Source organism: Rhipicephalus sanguineus, chromosome 1 (assembly GCF_013339695.2).
Source record: "Rhipicephalus sanguineus isolate Rsan-2018 chromosome 1, BIME_Rsan_1.4, whole genome shotgun sequence".
NCBI classification, from domain to species: domain Eukaryota; kingdom Metazoa; phylum Arthropoda; class Arachnida; order Ixodida; family Ixodidae; genus Rhipicephalus; species Rhipicephalus sanguineus.
In genome coordinates this window covers 165,836,609-165,857,520 of record NC_051176.1, presented here as the reverse complement: position 1 = coordinate 165,857,520, position 20,912 = coordinate 165,836,609, and the positions used below count along the sequence as shown (strand labels likewise).

The following is a 20,912-nucleotide window of genomic DNA, read 5'->3' as shown; positions in this document are numbered from 1 at the left end:
CAATAAAGAGTTCTACTAATAGCTATTACGTTAGCCATAGAGCTTCTAACTCTATGGCTCCCTACTTCCCTCTACTTAGAGGGAAATGTGGCCTCGCCGTCTATGCGTGTTTCCTAAGGGGCGTCGTGGCGTCACAGGAATGACGGTATAAGCTTCTCTGAAACAAAACCTCCATAAATAGGTCTCATTCTCCGCTATTACTCTTTGCAAATGAAATTTCACTCACCTGCAGTGCATAATCAAGCCGCGAAAAGGAGAAGCAGACGACAAACTGTCGCGGACCTTGCCGTCTGCCTTCCAAAATCAGCGGCCATTTCATATGTTCACGTTTCATAAAATTACACATCAAACCAGAGGTTCTCAAAGTCCGACAGAACTTGTTTCTGTGTAATACCAAGAAAAAATAGCCCATTACGCGCAGCTTCAGTCCGAAGATAACCGTTGCGATTAACGGAACGCTTCTGGCCAGACGTGCCTTCTAGTTGTCCGGGCATTTCGCGAACTTTGCCGTTCCGAATACGACGCTCGTTTTTCGAAGCAGAAGTGCAAGCGACAAATTTAAAGATTCGATGCTGCTTGATTGCTGCCCCTTTATTTCAACGACTTTCGTAGTTGGCCGAATGTGAAATGGGTCATAACCTGCGTATGCCTCACAACTTTGCTGAAGACAGCGAAGAAGAGGAGATCCGTAAGCGTTTCTTATCGTGATTTTGATAATATGTACTGTTCTTAGGCTGTATAAGCGTCATTGTCGCTTACATTGTAATTAACCACTCCTTTCTCGGTGGAAGCAGACGATACGGGCAGTATGCACTGACTGATAGTTAATCGGCTTCATTTTGTACCGTCCAAAGGAGGGATAAAAGTGCAGCCCTTCTGCTTCTTAATAAGTGATGCCATAAAGAAAGACAAAGAAAGCATGATGTTCCCTTTCTCTCTCTCTCTCTCCTTATCGACGCGAGGTAAGTCTGAGGAGGAAGCCTAAGCTTACGTTTCGTCGTTTGACAATCAATTCATTACAGCGAAACTGACGAAAATATAATTTTGAAAGTATGCTTCGTCGTTGTGAATTAGAGTTTCTATTTAGTGCGCCTTTAAGAAAGCTCACTTCTAATGACTGTACCAAGCGGAGCTTTGATTTAGGGAGCCGGGTGATTTAGAAACATTCTCGCGAATCGCTAAGTTCAATAATAAAAAAAAAACACGGCAAAGCTTACGTATTTGTCGTTGTGTACCGAAAATCGAGCTTGCATTTCTTGAGTACATACTGCGGACATGTGCAATACTCAGCTTACAACGTAGGCGAAAATGGTAAAAAAATTTACTATGACTTTTCAAAAGACCTACTCGCAAATGAATTGTTGTAAGAAGGAAAAACGCTCAGCCGTGAGAGAGGAAGAAACGGAGGACGAGGAGAGAGGTGAAGTAAAAGAAAGGGTTCGCAGAAACGGACCTCCTGTCTTCGTCTCGCCTTTGCATGCATGATATGTTTCACAACCGTGTACAATATGTACGTCAAGTTCGCTCACTCCGATGTTTTATTAGGCGCAGTTTGCATAATTGTAATATTGTTCTTTTTATCCTTGCAGTAAAGAGCTGTAACCTTTATGCGTCAGTTTTACAGGAATTTTTTCCCCTTCTTTATCTTTTTCGATCTCCTTGCGTTTTGACATGTCTTCTGTCTCGCTGAGCATAAACTGTCCCTCAGTAAAAGCAAAAAAAAAGGGGGGGGGGGGAGGCAACTACGCACCAGGGGTGCGAAGAGTGAGACAGCAGCGGAGCTGTTTCCCTCCTCCTCCTCAGCCTCGGTTTCCTTTCCCACCCCAAGACTGTGCTATGATTCTCACCTCCTCCTTACCATCACTTCCCTTTCCCACCCCTTGCTATATTATAATTAGGGTTCCGTGTTTTCGGTGTTTATTTTTCTTGTAAATCGGCGGGTGTTTATCGGAGTTTATCTTTATGGCGGAAATTCGGCGTTTATCGGACTTTTATTTCTCGTAAATCTCTTAATTCTCCGAAATTCGGAGTTTTGCATTATTCTCGAAACTCCAAAATCTTAGAACAATTCATATCTTGAATACTAAAACATCAAACACACGAAGCACATTTTTTTTCCTAGAAGGTTTGAATTCACAAAAAACATACGCACAAGCGAAATACTTGAACACAAAACACTTGCATTTGTGCATATAACAACATTATGCTTAAAGCTTATTGTAAAACACGCAAGCATACTTTGCGAGGTTGCTGTCAGTGATCGAAGCGCGCTCCTTTCGATTGATGACTTTCAGCTTTGAAAATGCCCTTTCAACGTTAGCGCTAGAAACAGGAAGTGCCAGAAGACGCAGCGCGCAGCGAGAAAGCACTGGCCACTGGACATTGTGAAGTCTCCAAAACGACAGGAGTTTGACAATGTTACATATTTCATAGCACTGACAGTTATCAAAATCACTCTGGAGCTGGCTCATGTCGTCAGTTTCAAGAAGCACTAACTGAAAAATAGGCGCATAAGTTTCGAACGCACGGGGCAGCTCATGCTTTACATTTGGATTCACAATTTGAGCATTACCAAAAAGATTCTTTGGTGTACTGGAGTTGATCGCACAGTTTCCTCTCAGACGTCTGTCTCTAGTTTTCGGTGACAGCAGCGTAGTATCCGTGAAAGTCTGCGTCAGTCGTTAAGCGGTTAGTCTCGTCAAGGAGGTCCAACAGACCTGTGACATCTGATGCGAAGACCTCGGTTGGATCACGCCAATGACTGATGAGTGCGTGCAAACGAACCCTTCAGTGTGGGATAAACTTGGTGTACCAGGGTACTCTCTGCCTCAAGTTCCTTAATGACTGAGAGCACGGCACACGAAATGGTATTCAAAAACCTCATCAACGAGCAAGTCGTGCACAGCTTCAGGCGATGAAATAAGACTCTTGAGCTTCTCACACTTCGTTCCCTTGGCTTCGTCGCTTCTCAAGAAAGATAAAATGGCGCGCCAGTAGTCCAAAATATCTTCTAGAGCTTCATAAAAAGAGAACCACATCGACGGACATACGGTTTTCAGCGACTTGATGGGCATGCCCATGGCCAAGCACACAAGACCAAACTTACGGCGCAGCTCCCGCGACGACTTCAAGAGGGCAGGAAAGTGCACAGCAAAATTGTCAACTACGTTAAACGAGCTTGTCCTGATTCCATCCTCCAGAGCATTGTTGAGTAGGTGGCACGGATCTTTGAAGTGATTCGCCTCGAATTCGGGGTTGAAGAGTTGCAAGTCCTTGTGAAGCTTCTGCATGTAAGAAGCCGAGTCGGAGCACAATACAGGTATACGTCACCGCTACGTGCGGTAAACTTTAAATCGGTCAAACCAGAAGATGTATCAATGAGCGCTTAGAACTTGCCCTTTCGATATAGTACGGAACAAGGTCATATTGGCCCTTGAAATCGGAGTTTATCGGATAAATCCGAATTGTCAAAAATTTTACCGGCGAACGTTTATCGGATTTTTTCGGATAAAACCGAAAACACGGAGCCCTAATTATAATATACATGGCTATGCTTGTTCTCTCTCTTTTTTCTATCTCTTTTTTGTGTCTGTTTCTTTCTATCTCTTTCTCTCTCTGTCTATTCCTTTCTATGTCTTTCTTGGCTAAAACACGTTGGCGGGCTAGTTGGTTTGCATCCATGAAGAATGAGTAAGCGCGACTAGACAGGGACGTAGAAAGAAAACAGACAAGGACACAGCGCTACTTTCAACTAATATTTTATTTTCGCTCGAACCGATAAATACACACCGAGCAAGTGGAAACAACAGAAACAACAAATGGACGATCAGTGGGCAAATCACTGAACCGAACACGTGTACAGGGCAATATCACGACATAACAAAAATATTACCACGACAAAGCAAGATATTGCAACTCTTTTTGAGAAAGCGAGAAGGAAGGCTGGCTAACGCACATTTCTTCTAATCTACTAACCTCATAGGGCCTCAACAATTTCTCTTGTCATCTCACTATGCGCCTTATACAGGATAGAGGTGTGTTTTCAAACAAGGCCATACAGCCACATTCTCGGCAATGAATGCCCAAATGACCTGAGATTGCTTTCGTGGCGTTATAATGATGTTCTTTTAGTCTGTGCTCGATACATCTGCCGGTCTGACCAACGTGCGTCCTTTTACCGGACGTAGTACGTTGGTTTGCGAAAGCGGATTGCCATTCCGCTTTCGTGTAAAAGGACGTACTACGTTGCTCAGACACTGCGACCGCTAGTTTCTCTTTCCTTCGCTACCCACCGTTCGCCGGCTGCTCTCCTCGACCAAAGCCGCTTTGCCCTCCTTGCCGAGTGCCCCTCCCAATCTCGCGTGACAATCGTCATCGGTGACGCGCTCTTCGAAAGAGCGGGCACTTCCGGTTGCCGCGACTCCGTGGACTACGTGCTCCTCGGCTAACCGCTGTTGTTGCCGCGCCGGCCCGTGCCCCTACCAATCGTGCCGGTATGAACCCTGCGTTGCGCGCACACCTTCAAAGAATCGCCAACATGATGGACCCGTACGGTGGCACGTGTCGCGTCTTTTCGTTTTTCCGGTTGGTGCTTTTGCAGCCAAGCATCGCACACTGATGCGTGAAAGCCATGCAAAACACTGTCGGATTCAGTCCGCGCAGCTTATCAGACCGCTAGGCGTGACTGTGCTGGTAGGCTAGCGATTTGGCAGTTGCGTTACGGGCCGCAGTTGCCGATTCGCAAGCACGCACACGCGGGCAACACGACGAAGAACAGCAAGGAGCGCAGGCAGCTGCTTGAAAACTAACCAGAAGTCGTAGGTTCTTGTTCGACCAATCGCAGCATTGCCTGCAGACCGCATCGCAGATTCAACGTGTTTACGTCACACACGAGGCCGGAAGATCCGGAGATTAGTAGAGATTGTTTCTTGGAATTTGTGGCGCTGCCGCCTCTTGTATATATAGCGCTGCCACGTATGACATCGTTGATCGTGACAGCTTTCTGCACACGATGCGCGTGTTTACTTGAAATGTTTGAACAAATATCGGAGGTTGTTTAGGGGCCCTTTAAATGCATAATACAGACAATGCACGGGCGTCCGAGGAATTTAAAATGAATGCGTAGGTTAGGGTGCCTTGATGCCCGCGCGCTCCGCTGAGGGTGAGGACAGGCGCGTCGTCTGCTACGACGGCCGCCATTGCGAATCCCGCCGCAGCTCGGCAGCATGCGAAACGCGCTACACAAAGCGCTTGCGGTGCGCGGATACGTCCGGAAATAAGTGAATGCTAGTGAGCTTTCTCTTCTTCTTTCCTTTTTTGAAGCTTGGGTAGCTTTTATTGCTGTTGTTGCCTAAATGTTCATTAAGGAAGCACGTCATTCATGTAAGCTGACGGCCTGTGCATGTCTTATGCGCTAGATGTAGACGTAGACTGTTATGTTGAAAACGAATCCTCTTCCTTATGCCGGAAACGAAAAACTCTAAAGCCTTACTTAATTTTCTCGTAAGCTCTGCATTCCAAATACACAAATAATCGTTTAAAGTATTTGTATACGTGTCAGCAGCTGCAGTATGTGTATCTGAACACACACAATTTAGTGTTGCGAAGCTACCTAAGCGCGATTAAGGTGGCTCATTTTGCTAAGTGTGCAAACACTTTCCTCGTTTATTATAAATGGCATCATACATATTGTACACAGAATAAAGGACCGAGGGGCAGTATGGTGCAAATATCCTGCTAAAATGAAACGAAAGCTTCTTTATCATTATTATTGCCGACATTTCTTGCTCCCAATATGTAGCCGCTACTGTATTGGCACTCTAGTTGCACCTTCAGTCCTTATCAAAACGATGAATACGTTGTTGAGTAGAATGCCGTAAAACTTTGCATGCGCACAGTATCAGTGCGTTTTTCCGTCTTCTTGTACCTGCAGTTTCTTTTTCTGTATCTGCGGGTTTTCTCGCATGCCCAATTGCACGCACATATTATTGAGTGTTTCCAATACTGTTTTACACTTTGTGCGGCAGGTGGACAGCGCCGTTTATTTGTGTCTTTTATTAATATCTGGGGTTTTACTTGTCAGAACCCTGATATGATTATGAGGCGCGCCGTAGTGCAGGGCTCCATGAATTTTGACTATCTGGTGTTCTTTAATCTGCACTAACATCGCACAGTACACGGGCCTCTAGCATTTCGCCTCCACCTAAATGCGACCGCCGCCGGGATCGAACCCGTGACTTTCGGGTCAGCAGTCGAGGACGTATTTTTTAAGGCGAAAGCCTTAAATGCCTCATCAAACGCGAAATTTGACCGTCGGCGTCCCGCGTCTACGGTGTCAGCATACCACGACGTCGGGGACGAGGGATGCAAAAAATTATCGTCACGTGATGACGTCACCATATGACGTCATCATGGCTTCACAAATTTTGGCGTGACGTCATATGATGGCGTTATCACATGACATCGTAGCTTGGTCAAAAGTGGGCAGATCACGGAGGCAGTGCACAGCCAGGTGAGGTGCCTCCGACCTTGGAGGCAATGCAAAGCCGCGCTTTGGGCGCAAGAAACTGCCAATATGCAGCTTTTCTGGACACCAGCGGCCTAGTTCGCGTGAACGACACCACGTGGCGTATCGACCTTAAAGAATTCAAAAGTCCCGCCATGACGTATGCAGTGACGCGGCACTAAATAAAAGAGAATCAAAAGAAACAGTACACACGCCGCGAGACTGTCGCTTCACCTCAGTGCGCAGAAAAGAGAGCGCTGTGTGTCGGCGTTATCTCGACGGCGACGACTGGCAATGGATCGGCAGTTTTTCTAGACGTGCCACGCCAAATGTCTGGCCGTTATAAAGATGCGCCCGCGATGCATCAAGAGAATCGTGCTTTTATTTGTTTGTTTAGTTTCTTGCGCTGCCGTACCGGTGGGATATTGAAGCAGCATGCTGCTTTCCGAGTTTCTTTTTTCAGCTAGCGGGAACCACTATGTTTGGGTACGAACAGGATATTGCGGTTGCATAATAACCAAATTTCCTTTGGTGTACCACTTGGGTGACACTTGTTTGCTCCTTGCGTTACCTCAAATTAGAACTGGATAAGTTTGAGAACGCTAGGAATGAGAGTAAAAAAAAAAGAAATTAAAGATAGTTTTTATTTGTTTTCATTTAGTTCTTATTGAAATGTGACTGTCACCGCAAGCTTGGCGCCGTCAAAGCGGGTGTGCAAAAATGATACAGTCGTTGAAAGACGATCTTGTACACCGGAAAATGTGAACTTGGTTAGTTTTTTTGTTAGGAATGAACGTATAGTAGAACATATACGACTGACGTGTTGTGTAATAATCTCTAGATCTGCCGTCTATCCCGCTAAAAAAGGCACTTATATATCATAATTGCATTTCTTCTTTCTCTTTCTTTTTTTTCCTTTTTTTTTCTCACGGTCGACCGACTCATATGCTCGAGGTGATTGTCTTCAATCCTGTTGGCGCAGATACACCAATAGGTTACTCTAATGGGCTGAATCACTTCTTTATTCTGTATCACTCCTGATGTAGAATGCAAAATGCATCTGACTTGCTCAACAACGGGTCACAAGACACATCAGAGAAAAGCGAACCCTTTAATTCCCCCTTCTTTCGTTCACCCAGCATATGAAAATTTCTTCAGTTGTGAGTGGAGCTCCTTCTGTTGCCACGAAGATGTGCAGGCGTTCCAAAGGAAATCTTCGGCCTTTCTTTCCAGGAGGTTCCCTTAAGAGAACAATGGTGTTTATGCGCACAGGAATTTTGATTAGTAGTTTTTCGCTCGTAGCAATGACAAAAATACCAGTCTTCAGCCAGATAAATCCTAGCGAAATCTGCTTTTTCCCTTAATATCTACTGCTTTTCAAGCAGTAGTCTTCTTCCTCTGAAAGCCCAACGGAAAATGACCCATATCGAATAGAATGATTACAGCTCCGCTCGAGGGTCTTCAAAACCGGAGCTTTTTTTGTACTTCATGATGCAAAATATCAGCCGCGTATTGAATCCTGGAATCTTCTGGCTTGATAGGAATGTCAAAGCTGCGAAGACATTCCTGGTTGGGATTCTTTTTTGGCTCAAACGTGTAGGCCCACCTTGAAAGTCCCTTCCACTGTATCGGGTAGTTTTGTCTCTATTGTAGATAAGGAAATCATAGTAAAATAGATAGTAAGAAATATATAATTCAATATTAAATTTTACTGCAACATAAAAGTTGCAATAGAAATACGCGCGAAAGCGACTAAGAAAAATTAATATTTCAGAAGACACGATAACTGGCATGTAGCCTCGACTTTAATAATAGGGATATCTGCACACAGGTGTGAAGTCTGGTTAATGCGCATCAATAGCACAGTGCTATCATAGGTGCATGCGTTTTAGAAAACACCCTCCAGAAATGGTATTCCCTCTCAGCTTTGTCTGAGTGGAAATAGCTCAAAGAATTGAATTCCTGTCAATCTGATAACATGTTATTTTTTTTTCTTAGATTAGGCCCTAAATCTGCCCTAAATGGTGCCTCTGCGCTGTACAGCGCACACGTGTTCTGTACAGCGCAGAGCCACCATTTAGGGCAGATTTTGTAGTGACGCGGAAATTACCTCCTTGATAGTGAGAAAGTTCAAATATGTATACACAATAACCTTCTCAATATTTACTTATGGACCAATATTTGGGATCGTGGAACATGAGGTGAGCATTAGTGAGGTCACGCCTTTTTAGAGTAAATACTTACTCTATCACTATATATATACGCGATGTGCTTTCTTAAAGGAACTGACAACCGACCGAAATGTGTCACAACACCCTGGCTTCGAATTACAGTGACATAAACGAGCTTTTTTTTTTCACCATATGATTAGGATTTGTATTGTTGAATTGCGCTTTGAAAGTCACAACGGCGTGTCGCGTTGCCTGACGGGCAAGTCTTCATAGTGCACGAATGAGATGTGCAGAATGCTGTACGCAGTCCGCTGCTATTTACTAAAGAACAAAAAATGCGTTTAAAATTAATCCACACGTTATTAGGCATTCTCGATTTATTCTGTGCTTATAAAAGAGTAAAAGGAGTTGACGTTGAGATGGCGTTGCCTTCGCGACTACTAGTGAACGCATGTCGAGCAACGGCGCATGCGCGCGGCGCTTTCTACATTGAATGAACTTCCATGTAGCACACATCAAAAACCGGAAAAAGGGCATTCCATACCAATGGGGCTGTGACATGGGCTTCGCAAGACACTGACCTACGTAGGCGGTGTCACGGCTGAAACGTTAGTAAAGGCATCTTTTCTTTTTTCAGTGAGTACTACCCGCAAGGCATTCTCTACACACACACACACACACACACTATATATATATATATATATATATATATATATATATATATATATATATATATATATATATATATATATATATATATATATATATATATAGTGCATTACCGACCACGTTAGTCATCAACCTGAGGCGAACAAGCAAGACGAGCTTGATCTGTTCATTAGTTTGATGAACCGTAATTAGGCTTGGCTCGGGAACACAGTGCGGAGGGCAATCTAGTGAGCATCGAAAACTTGGCTCATTGAATCGGTAAGCAGAACTGTAAAGCGGAAAGCGCTTGTTAGTTTTGAAGTCTTCTTCCTCGCTGTTTTCATTCACTCTGTTATACTACATTGCTGCTAACATGGGTACCTGTTAAAGGGGCCCTCCAACACTTTTTTTGAAGCGCCTTTATCGCTGCTGACCGCATCAACGCGTAGTGACGCTCGCCAGAACTATTGCGGGCGGAAATGACGAAGATGAGCGCTGGCCTATGATTGGCTAAATGTAACGTTAGAAGTAATAGCGGCGTTGCATCACAAAAGAGGTTATTATTGGGTTTAGTTTTTCTTGAGCATGCTTTTTTCACTGAACACCAACTCGACTGACGATCTTAGACATTTCAGCTTTAAAACTGAAGCGCCCGGCAAAGAATGCGCCGAACGCCACGGCGCTGGAGGGAAACGCGCTCGGGACGCTCCAGGCGCCGTTGTTTGTAGAAACTGAAGGGAAAGAAATGTAAGAGCGTTGATATAGACGCCGTCGCAACAAGAAATACGACTAAAACTAGAAAAAATGTAGAGGCGTTCACGATCTGCCTCGTTTCGCACGCGCAGTTCACTCTTAATGCACCACATTGTTTGTTACTATCGCAACGGTGTCATCAATACATTGGAAAGAACGGCCAACATTGTATGCAAGCTTCCCGTACGTAGGATCTTTCAGTTCATTTCATTGGGGCGCCATCAGACGTCACAGGGTGAGTGAAACGTGGTCAGGTGACCCCGCGAAAATCGAGTTGAGGGTAGGCCTCCATCTTATTGTATTTTGAGTGTTCTAGGCTGAATAACTTCGGACTGCGTGCTCCTACCGCTGCCGTTCTTGCTGCTCTAATCTCTACAGCCTCCAGTCTACGCAACCCGAAAGTAAAAACTGTAAAACAATGAAGTCAGGAAAAGTGTTAGAGGGTCCCTTTAAGGGAAAGTCATCAGTAAAGACAACATGCATGTGTCCATGCCTGGACTTCCCTCTTAGTTACTCCCTCTTATTACTCTTTCAACGGCGTGAAGTGGCGTTGCGGCAACAAAGGCAGTTTGTAATCGGCTAATATTCCCTGTGAAATGACCTATGCTTTTCAGGAAAGCAGCGTACACTAAAGAACGTGTTAAAAGGGTGTCGTTTCGCCTCACAAAAACAGTCCTGACATCGTGCATGCCTCTCGATTGCATTATCGCCGCGCGCCCGGCACTTCCAGGTCACAAATGGCATGCACATTATGAGCGTGAGACAGCATTCTTCATAGGAAAGTGGCGAGTGCCGAGAATTCAAGAAAGGAAACGCAAGCCAGCAGCAAAGCAGCCGGTTGAAGATCTCTCCGTCGTTGCTATGGCAACGGCGCGCGCGGCCGCGCTCGCTTCCGAGTCTGCTTGCCTACCGTTTCGCCGTCTGTTCCGTGCACACCGCTCCCCGCCGCCGGCCTGCGCCAGTCAGCGAGGGGGGGGGGGGAACTGTTGGGTAAAGGGAGGGGGCACTTGCTGAAGGCCTTGACAGTTTGAGAGAAACACCTATTCTTATTATTCTTGTCAGTAAAACACCGCCTCCGTCAAACTTTTGGGAGGGGAGGCGGGCCCTTGGGACATACCCCCTAGCTACGGACCTGGCCTCTGGACTCCTAGGTGGCCCCGGTCGGTTGAGGTTAACTAAAATCTGGGTTCCTTTTCTTCGTTATTAAGTAATGGGTTGTGTGGTAATAAAAAATAAAACATTAGAAGTTTACTTGCTCCATTTCCAAAAGCGAAACCGAAACTGCAGCAAATATCTTGGTTAATTTTGCAATGCTCCAGCGAAAAAAACAAGCAACTAAATCTTCAACAGCGTTGTACTAGTAATAATAATTGCTGGAGCTCTACGTGCCCAAACCATAATATGTTTATGAGGCATGCCGTAGAGGAGGGCTGCGGAAATTTCGACCACTTCAGGTTCGTAACGTGCATCTAAAACCAAGTACACGAGCCTCTAGCATTTTCGCCTTGTTCAAAAATGCTGGAGCCGCCGTCAAACCTGTGCCCTTTGGGTCAGCAGCCGAGCACCGTAACCGCTGTACCACCGCGGCAAACATAAGCAATTCTGAGAGAGACAAAAAAAAAAGAAAAAAAACGCATTGGGATTCGAACCAAGGCCCCAGCGATTGCGCGCAAACAGCCAGCATGGATGATCAACCCATTCAGCCACAGCGCGCGGCGGCTAGACCGTGATACGATAGCTATTATAAAGATACTACGGTCAAACTCTCCTTGCAACGCTCCTTGCAAGTGTCCCCACCTTCCAAAGAGCAGGAACGGAATGCAAAAGTGAAAACAGCTGCTTTCTGTTTGCAAAAATGCGCTGTAGACCATAATTCGATGTTTCACAGCGCAAGGAACGAGGACGACATTGGAAAACACACACAGCGCTGAACTTAAAACTGACTATATTTTCAAACTTACAGCAATATATATGCGCTCTTCACCAGGAAAGAAAAAAGAATAGAGCAAATGAAGCATACAAAAAATTCCAGAAAAAATCGTAGAAGCCCAAACAATTTTGAAACATGATAAAAAGTGCACGAGTGCAGCTTCGCTTGCTCTTTCGAGCAACGAAAGTGAATTTCTCGTAATCGTAAAATATATGTGATATCGATGATGGGTTGTTGTTTCCTGCGTAACGAGCGACTACAATTTTTTGTACACCAGGCCTGCAATTGTCGCGTGACCAAAATCACGTAACATCGCACATCTACTTATGTGACTACAATCACGTAACAACTAGTCACGTGACTAAAAATCCCGTAAAATCAAGTAATTAGTCTCGCCACTAAAATCCCGTAACGTCAGGTAACTATTGACGTGACGTGTTGGCGCCAAAAACTTCGGAACAACCGGGTGGCGCGGGGCAACCTCAGCGTCCGCACTGGACTCTAATAAAGATGTACTTTCTCTCTCACGTGACTAAGATCCCATCACGTAACTACTAGTGACGCGACATTTCCCCTTCAGAACCACGCAACAAGTGCGTAGTCTGGGGAACCGACCGAAACCTGAGAAGAATAGATTATCCAAGCCTAGCCATATCCTATAATACTATACTAGCAAAAACTTTGCACCTCCAGCAATAGCTTGGTATTACTAGCAAAACCTTAGAAGAAGCTAGGTCGAACGCTAGCTCCGCTTTCAGTTCCAGCCTTACGCAACCAGTACATGCTGCGCACATTTTCATTTACAGATGTTTAAAATGGCATCTTATTGCGGTACGTTGAGGTGGGCTGCGGGTGCGTGCGAAAAGTTGCTGAATCACAGGATTTTCGTTTTGTAACTGGCAGCACCAGTCCCTGGACTTCCCGAAAGCTTTGATCCACACACGTCATATCACACGGACCTATCCGATGCAGCGCACAGTGCTATGTGATGTTAAAGGAGAAGGCATGCTGGTTTTTTTCTGTTCACGTAGGGCGATAGATATGACAAGAGATGAATAAAAATCCCAGTTTCACCGCAAGGACGATGCAATGAGTGCGATAGCAACATATGAAGTAAAGCTGGCAACTAACTCTTCTAGATCCAGTCTCGCGTAACTCTACAAAATGGTGCTGCAAGAGAACACAGCCACTCCAGGTAGGAAAGGGGATTTCGCACAGTCTCTTCGAGTTGAGAGCGCAGCATATAGAAGGGTATATGAGCCGTCCGCTGATGCTTGTCGAGATAGCGATTTTGATTTCATTTAAGTTAGGGCGAAATCATTGCACTGCTGTTTGAAAAAGAACAAATAATTTTTCCTATTCTTTGATTGGCTTAACTATCTGTTGGTTTCATTAGTAGTGTCTAACAAAAAAAAGAACCCCTCGAAAAATTCGCCTTCGTTCGTTAAGATTACGACAAACACTTGCGTTAGCCCTAAAGTAAAAAGCAACTGCAAAAACGTCTAACCTTGTCATTTAATTACTATGCCTCGCTTGTCTAAGCTTAGTTCGCTTCCTTTACGTTGCTGAATTGTAGGTAACTGAGAAGGTCGTAACGACATCATGAGAAGGGAGAAATAAGGTTCCACGACAATACGCGTACAAAAGTTCGAAAGAGCTTTGTTCACCATAACTTGATCGGGCGTTCTGTTCCTTAGGACGTTTATAAAAGAGCAAAGTAAGAATTACAAATGTAGATCTGAACGATGTGATACGCGTGGAGTGTTTAAACATACACTAAAAAAGTCATATAATAAAGAGAAAAAAGAAACGGCAGCTCAAGATTACTGTCAAGAACCGAAACCGAAACGAAAGATCTTTTTTGTTTCGGCGGCGACATCTTGAGGGAAGCTGTGGAACTAAGTCATGGGATGAAAAAAAAAAAAAAAAGGTGATACGACGCCAGGAATCGAACCGATGACGGCGCGGTAATGACGCGCTCCGAATGTGAGCGATAAGCTCACTCGGCCACGGACGACGCGTTGTCGCCTCTGTTAAGCAAGGGTTTATCAATTTACTACAAACATTTGAACGACCGCGCTTCAAAAAACGCGTTAGGGAACAATGTTATGTCAACTGCGGCAAGTTGAGAATGGCTTCAAACGAAAGCTGAGTGTCAGGACTACATGTGATTTCCGGACCATTAACATAACTTGCTTAGTTTTACGACTGTGACCGTTTTTGTCTCGAAAAACAGGCCACATTTTTCGCCGTTTCCATAGACTCCCATTGTACAATCTTTAGCTGCTCTGGGAACAAAATTGAAGCTTACTGCAACATGATCGCTGCAGTCCTCTCGTGCATTTAGGTCTTCAGAAGCGCTCTGTGGTCTGCGTTTTTTAACATTCGCCCTCTAGACTTAATTATTCGGGAAAAACTCGCCCGTTCCATTGAAAACGCGCCAGCTTCGCGCCGGGGCCGCCAGGGGCGCTGGCCGTTATGTGTCCACAAAAGCTGGATATGAAGATGGCTTTCCCTTTCGAGCCGTCTTAAGCGAACGCATAAGGGAGCCTGTGAGTTTTTATTTAATTAACTGGTTTTCCATGACGTACTCATTGTACAACTTGACTTTGTTTCTTGTATTTTTTTACTGACATAGCGTGTATACTGTACACAATGCTTCCCCGCCTTCTTGTTGTTTTCATGCGTCTTCTTTGTATAGACGCTTCGCGAGAACTGTTTGTATGCGCATCCCTGTATGAGCCTTCAGGGCTTACATTATTAATAAATAAATTCTGCTTGCTCAAAGAAATAAAATACTGAATGTGTGTGTGTGTGTGTGTGTGTGTGTGTGTGTGTGTGTGTGTGTGTGTGTGTGTGTGTGTGTGTGTGTGTGTGTGTGTGTGTGTGTGTGTGTGTGCGCGCGCGCGCGCGCGCGCGCGCGCGTTAATATCCAGTGTACAGGCCATTTATTTGTGTGCATTAAAGCTGCGCTGACAGAAGCAAGTACGCAAATAAAACGCAAATTACACAATAAAACACAACTCTCACTGGTCGATTCACAGTGATCGTAAATGATTAAAAAAACAGGCACTGCGTATTTATTTAAGACAGGACGAAAACGTAACCTTGAAACACAGAAACAGGGACGGATAAAAAACATTTAACTGCACACATACATACATGGGCATCAGACCAGCACAGAAGGCGTACTTGAAACACGGAAAGGAATATAAAAAACAAGAACCCGGCGTGGTTTTAGTTATGGTGCTTGACTGGTGACCCGAAGGTTGCGGGATGGAATCCCGGCCGCAGCGGCCACATTTCGATGGAGGTGAAATGACAGAGGCCCGCGTACTTAGATTTAGGTGTACGTTGAAGTACAACAGATGGTCAAAATTTCGGGAGCTTTCTACTATATACGGCGCCTCTCATAATCATATCGGGGTTCTTGGGACGCAAATTCTCACAAATAATAATTATTAGGAAAAAAGAAGGATCTGATCTGCAGACAAACACGCATAATATATTCCACGATACATTTTAAATCCCAAAAATAGCGAAAGCAAAAATCAAAGGCAGATACAGGACCAACCAAGTGCAGTAAAGAATGTTTGCGAAGAAAAATGCAGGATTCATGCACACGTGAACCAAAGCATTGTAAGCATGTAGCTGATATCAGTGTGTCCATTTATTAAGCAAGGTTAACACCGGCAGAATTTATCCTTGCATGTGCATTCGAAATACCGGCCGGAAACTTACGCTGCAAGTGCATAATGTGTTCTTCGGATGCCGCTTGTAACGTTTGATTTTTACTGTCCAAAGAAACCTCGTATCTTCTAAAACGATACAGGTCCCAGCGTTTCTGGAATGATTGGTGCACTGCGGCACACAACACCCAGTCATGGTGACGGTAGCGATTGCATAAAACTGGAGGGAAACGAGCACCGACCTAAAAGCAGCACGCGCGCCACGCACAAGTGACCGGGCGCGGGATTCAAAATGGCGGCCACGCTGCCATCAAGGCCGAGGAGGCGGCATCTGCCCTTTCAAAAGGTGACACCACTCTAAGCGGGGGCGCGCGCATCGAGGCACTCTAGCGTAGGTGGGACGCTGGGGACATCTAACGGACGTACAAGGAAACAGTCCCAATTGAAACGCCGAAAGACGTCGTATGAAAATCTTAACCGGACTTTTTTTTTATGTTGTTGGGACATGCGTCGAACATCGTATTCTGACATCGGACGTAGTCTGAATATTATTAGTTACGTGTAACAATGATTCCTCATGCTACTTTTTGTATCATTAACCTGTCCCCTTCTTCAAGACCTTCCACCTGGCGCAGGTGGGATATTCAACCAACCAAACGTTTTTAAAAGGACACTGCAACATTTACGTCAGTCACGCCAGTCATTTACAACAGTCACGTAGTTCTTTTTGTATTTCACGGGCTTTCTTTGCAGCTTGGAAAAAATGGTATATGTGAGACTTTCTTTATCGCGAATAATGCAATGGGGGTTTCCGAAGACGCTCTCGAACTTAGCAAGTCGCATTTCTTGCCTAAAGTCAATATTTAGCAATTTAGTTAAATAATCCCAATTAGCAAATTAATTAATTGCAAAGCAAAAAATTGCCTGTAGTGCGCAAGGTGACCGTCAGCAATTTGCAACTGATTTAATTCACCCGCCTGCCTCTAATATTGTATTTTTTAATCCTTGGCTAAAGATAGCTGGGACACCCGGTAAATATATATATATCATCGTTATCTTCTTCATCGTCAGCTTCTACCTGACTGATGAAGCCACTCAGGTAGAAGCTGACGAGGAAGAAGTGCGCGTGCAATAGAAATAAAGTATGGCGTATGAGCCGTGGCACGTCTATCACATATAGCGTCATATATATATATATATGACGCTATATGTGACACATATATATATATATATATATATATATATATATATATATATATATATATATATATATATATATATATATATATATATATCATTCTGTTTCATTCACACCCACTGTGTCGAGTTTGAGACTACAGCCTTCTGGCTGATATTTCGTCATTTATACAATATTATTCCTATTTTTCTCTTCAGCGAACTTTCCTCTAGCTTCTTTCACTTAATGATAGCCCTTTTTGCTTTGTTCTAATCAGTACGTTCGAGACGTCCAAATAGAGATCGTGACACAGTCTATCTTTTGTGCATGCCGCACTGTTCACCAAGCCTTCGTGTATTCATGTCATTGCAGCTGTACGGGTTTCTGCTGCTGCTTCTGGCAACCTTGGAGGTGCAGTGCAGCGCACAGGATACAACAACCAGGCCAACACCAACGTTCAAGCTCCACAGACCCCTGGGATTCAACCGCAACGGCACCCGAACGTTCAATCACACCATACTGACAGTCCGCAGGAAGCCACTGTTCGGAAGCCGGAGGCTGAAGCCCAAACAAGAGAACGCGACCCCCACGAGCACTGAGAGCCTTCAGAACGTCGTTCCCGATTACAAAAAGTCGCCGCTCGAAGGAAAGGACGACGCTGCTCCCACCACGACCATATTCCCACCACCCCCCGTATTGCGTCCGTCGCCTGTAGAGAGCGCGGCCAACGCTCCGCAGGTGGTGCCTACAGAGCCGACCTTCAACCCCGACAATTTCTTCACGACGCGGAAAAAGAATCCAGTGGTGGTTGTAAGAAGGTTCCCCAAGGGTCCTGGCCAAGGAGAACGGGATGCTGTCTCACCAAACGTCGGGGCTCCCATGAATGAAGCAGGTGGCAACGCGCAACCCGGACTGTTGCCTATCGGCAACTTTCCAAGGCCCCTCCCGAGGCCCGGCTACGGTTATCAACCCCCTCAGCCTGTCTTCGGAGGATCAATCCCATTGGACACTCTCGGTGCCGGTGGAATTCCGAGATTCTTCACGCAAAGAGACATCGATTTCGTCGCGCAGGCCTTTAGGAATGCCGCTGGTAATGAGAGTATACCCCCTCTAAACATTCCAGCATTCAATGTTCCTTCTGCTAACCAGACTCAGCAGCAGGAACAGACTCAAGGGAGCATTATCGGCGTTGAAAACCAGAAGCAACATCAGCCGAGATTCCGAGTCCCTGAGAACGTCCTGAGGCAAGGTTACGCAGACAGTTTGAACAATGGTTACCCAAACCAGCAGAGACCTCATCTAGATGGCTCGCAGCAGGCAGTTCCACTAAATGCTCAACAACGTCCGCCACTCGGCCCCGATGGACGTCCCCTTGTGTTCCAGGTACCCAATGGAGCGTACCGAGTCGCCTATCAACCGCAAGCGGGGCCTTATCCTAACAACGTACAGCCTCAGCTGTTCCCGAACGTTGTTCCAAATGGTGGCTACCCTCAAGGACAGGGCGAAGATCAGGTGTACGGTTTGGACCCTAGACTCTTCAGACCTAGCTACCCAATCGTTCAAGGCGGGCTACAAGTTCCTCAACGCAAGCAGCAGCCATTCAATCCTGCACTTCAACATGTGCCGACTTCAAGGCCCGGCCAGCAGACACTGGCCCCTCCGCTCGAGCAGGGAAGGGCTAACCCTGGCCTTGTCTACCAGAACTACTTGCCCATGCAGAACATTAACCCCGTCTCTGGGTTCTCCCCTAGTGGGACAGGGAACCTACAGGGTGGCGGGTACTCCCCCAGTGGAGCGGTACCACGGGGATTCCGCTTCATCCCCATTCCCAGCAACGACAGAGTCGTCGCTCTTCCAGACGAGGTCTTCGCGAACAGCTTTACACCGAATCAGCTGGTGGAAATCAGGGACGGCCGTGCCATCCCCGTTCAGCCCGTGTATGCCGTGTACCCAGGAAGGAACATGATTGGATACCCACCACCCGCGTCTGCAAAGGAGGCTGCCGAGCGACCACCGGCGGGAGGCGTGGTGCGCAGGCCGTTATACCAGGGAGAGTACGCTGGCGGACTGGATGTCCCGCCGCAGGCGCCTCAGAAGAGAACAGGTTTCATCGAAGGCCGAGAACCGGATGTTCCATACTCAGCCGCTGCGCACGATGTCATGTACACCTACAGACCGGACATGATTCCTGGCTGCACCAACGGAAGCAAGGAGGCCATCTACTGTCTCCGGGACGACGAGTATCCGCGGTAGTACCACCTTTTTTTGTGCTCGTACTTTGCACACTACGCCAGGTTGAACAGTTTAGTTTGCATGCTGGCAAGTCCGATGTAGTGATACCTAAATTTAACCGATTCAGCCGATGGTAGAATGTATGGATAATGACGAGGCGATCTACATTTGCGTGTTAAATTGACACTCTAGTGAAACAATGAATCAATTTAGACTGATAAATTATTTCTTATATATATATATTTTTTTTCGGGGAATGTTTTCGTATGTTGGCCACATTAGCTCACGAAAATTTCCTGAAACATTGTATGTTGTCTCTGGCTTTTTCAGAGGTTAGTCTACTTCATCTTTGCCGATTAAGAACTCTGTCGGTACTAGCAGACGCTATCAAAATATTTGACGTCAAAGCGAGCTGGTGCGGGGACTTCAAGATGGCGTCACCACCTGCATTTTCTTTTTTGCGATTTTTTCTCGCTTCTCGTCGCAAGAGTTGTGCTTTTGGTATTAAGAAAAGGTAACTTACTAGTACAAGAAAAATCGCTTTTCTCTTCAGTGTCCCTTAAACCATCTACGTCGACGCTTGATTTCGCTCCAAGTGATTTGTTTCTAAATCAAGCATGCCACGCTTCATCAGCAACAAACAAAAACTTGCGCCGTATGACCCAAACCTTTAACACGAATGCGGCCAGAATGAGTGAGGAGGGTAAGTAAATCATATAGACTCGGTTTTTAACAAGGAAAAAAAAAGAAGACAGCGACAAGACAAAAGAAAAAAAATATAGTCGCTCTCTTTCTATTTTGTGTGTGTAAGAGATGGGGGGTGGGGAACTTTTTTTTTATGGAGATTTATCTAAAAAATTGCTCCTTTCTTCGTATCATTCTAATACAAAATCACGCCCCTTGGGACATCTCATCAGTCTCGCTAATGGCGTAGCGAGGGCCTCACTTTGGCAAACTTAATTCCGTGAGGCCCCTAAGCTCACGTGCCACGTGGTGCCTCAGGGTAAAGCGACGACATCCACATGCCACGGTCGTGAGAGAGCTCTGGCTAACACTTGCAGCACTAATCTACCAATGCATCACTAGTGAAGGAAGTGGACGGAAGGATGGCCTCGGCGGCATAGCTTAATTGGGGAAGCACAACGTGCGCGTAATTCGGAAGACACTGATTTTGCCTGCCGCGTGTTTCCCTATCGCTCACCTTCATTTTTCTTGTTATTACTATGTCTACATTTAAACTCAGGATAATGAATTTCCCTAGCTACGTTGTTCGTTTGCCATTAATGCTGGTACGACACTTAGTCTTATTTTTCATGTTTTCCTGCTGCGGTACTCGTTTTGAGCGGTTTTTACGGCACGTACTATTGGAACTAACCCGTTGGCCGGCTAAGCAGGCAAGATGTAATCGTGCATGTCAGTCGGTAGTTAGGTTGGCGGATGTTTGGGTTCAAGGGAATGTATCGCTTATTATTACGCATCTGTGATTACAGTGGTAGAGTTTTCAATTTCGAAAATAGGGTTGCTGCGCGCGCGCAAACTCCATTTTGTGTGTGTGTGTGTGTGTGCGCGCGTGTGTGTGCTTGTGTGTGTGCGTGCGTGTGTGTGTGTGTGCGTGCGTGCGCGCGCGCGCGCGCGTGTGTGTGTGTGTGTGTGTGTGTGTGTGTGTGTGTGTGTGTGTGTGTGTGTGTGTGTGTGTGTGTGTTTGTGTGTGTGTGTGTGTGTGTGTGAAAGAGAGAGAGAGAGAGCGCTGTAGTGGGTGCCTGTGCTGTCTTTCCTTTTCTGCGATCGTTACGTGTATCTTACTTTC

At 45.7% G+C, this 20,912-nt stretch overlaps 1 protein-coding gene across 1 annotated transcript in view; it reads left to right on the top strand.

Moving 5' to 3' along the window:
• LOC119401662 (uncharacterized) overlaps positions 1-20,912 on the top strand; it is a 70,017-nt gene that overhangs the window by 25,690 nt on the left and 23,415 nt on the right. The window contains exon 2 of the mRNA XM_049417508.1: positions 17,246-19,122. Within this exon, the coding sequence (XP_049273465.1) occupies positions 17,246-19,122 (1,877 nt within the window). The remainder of the gene's footprint in view (positions 1-17,245; positions 19,123-20,912) is intronic.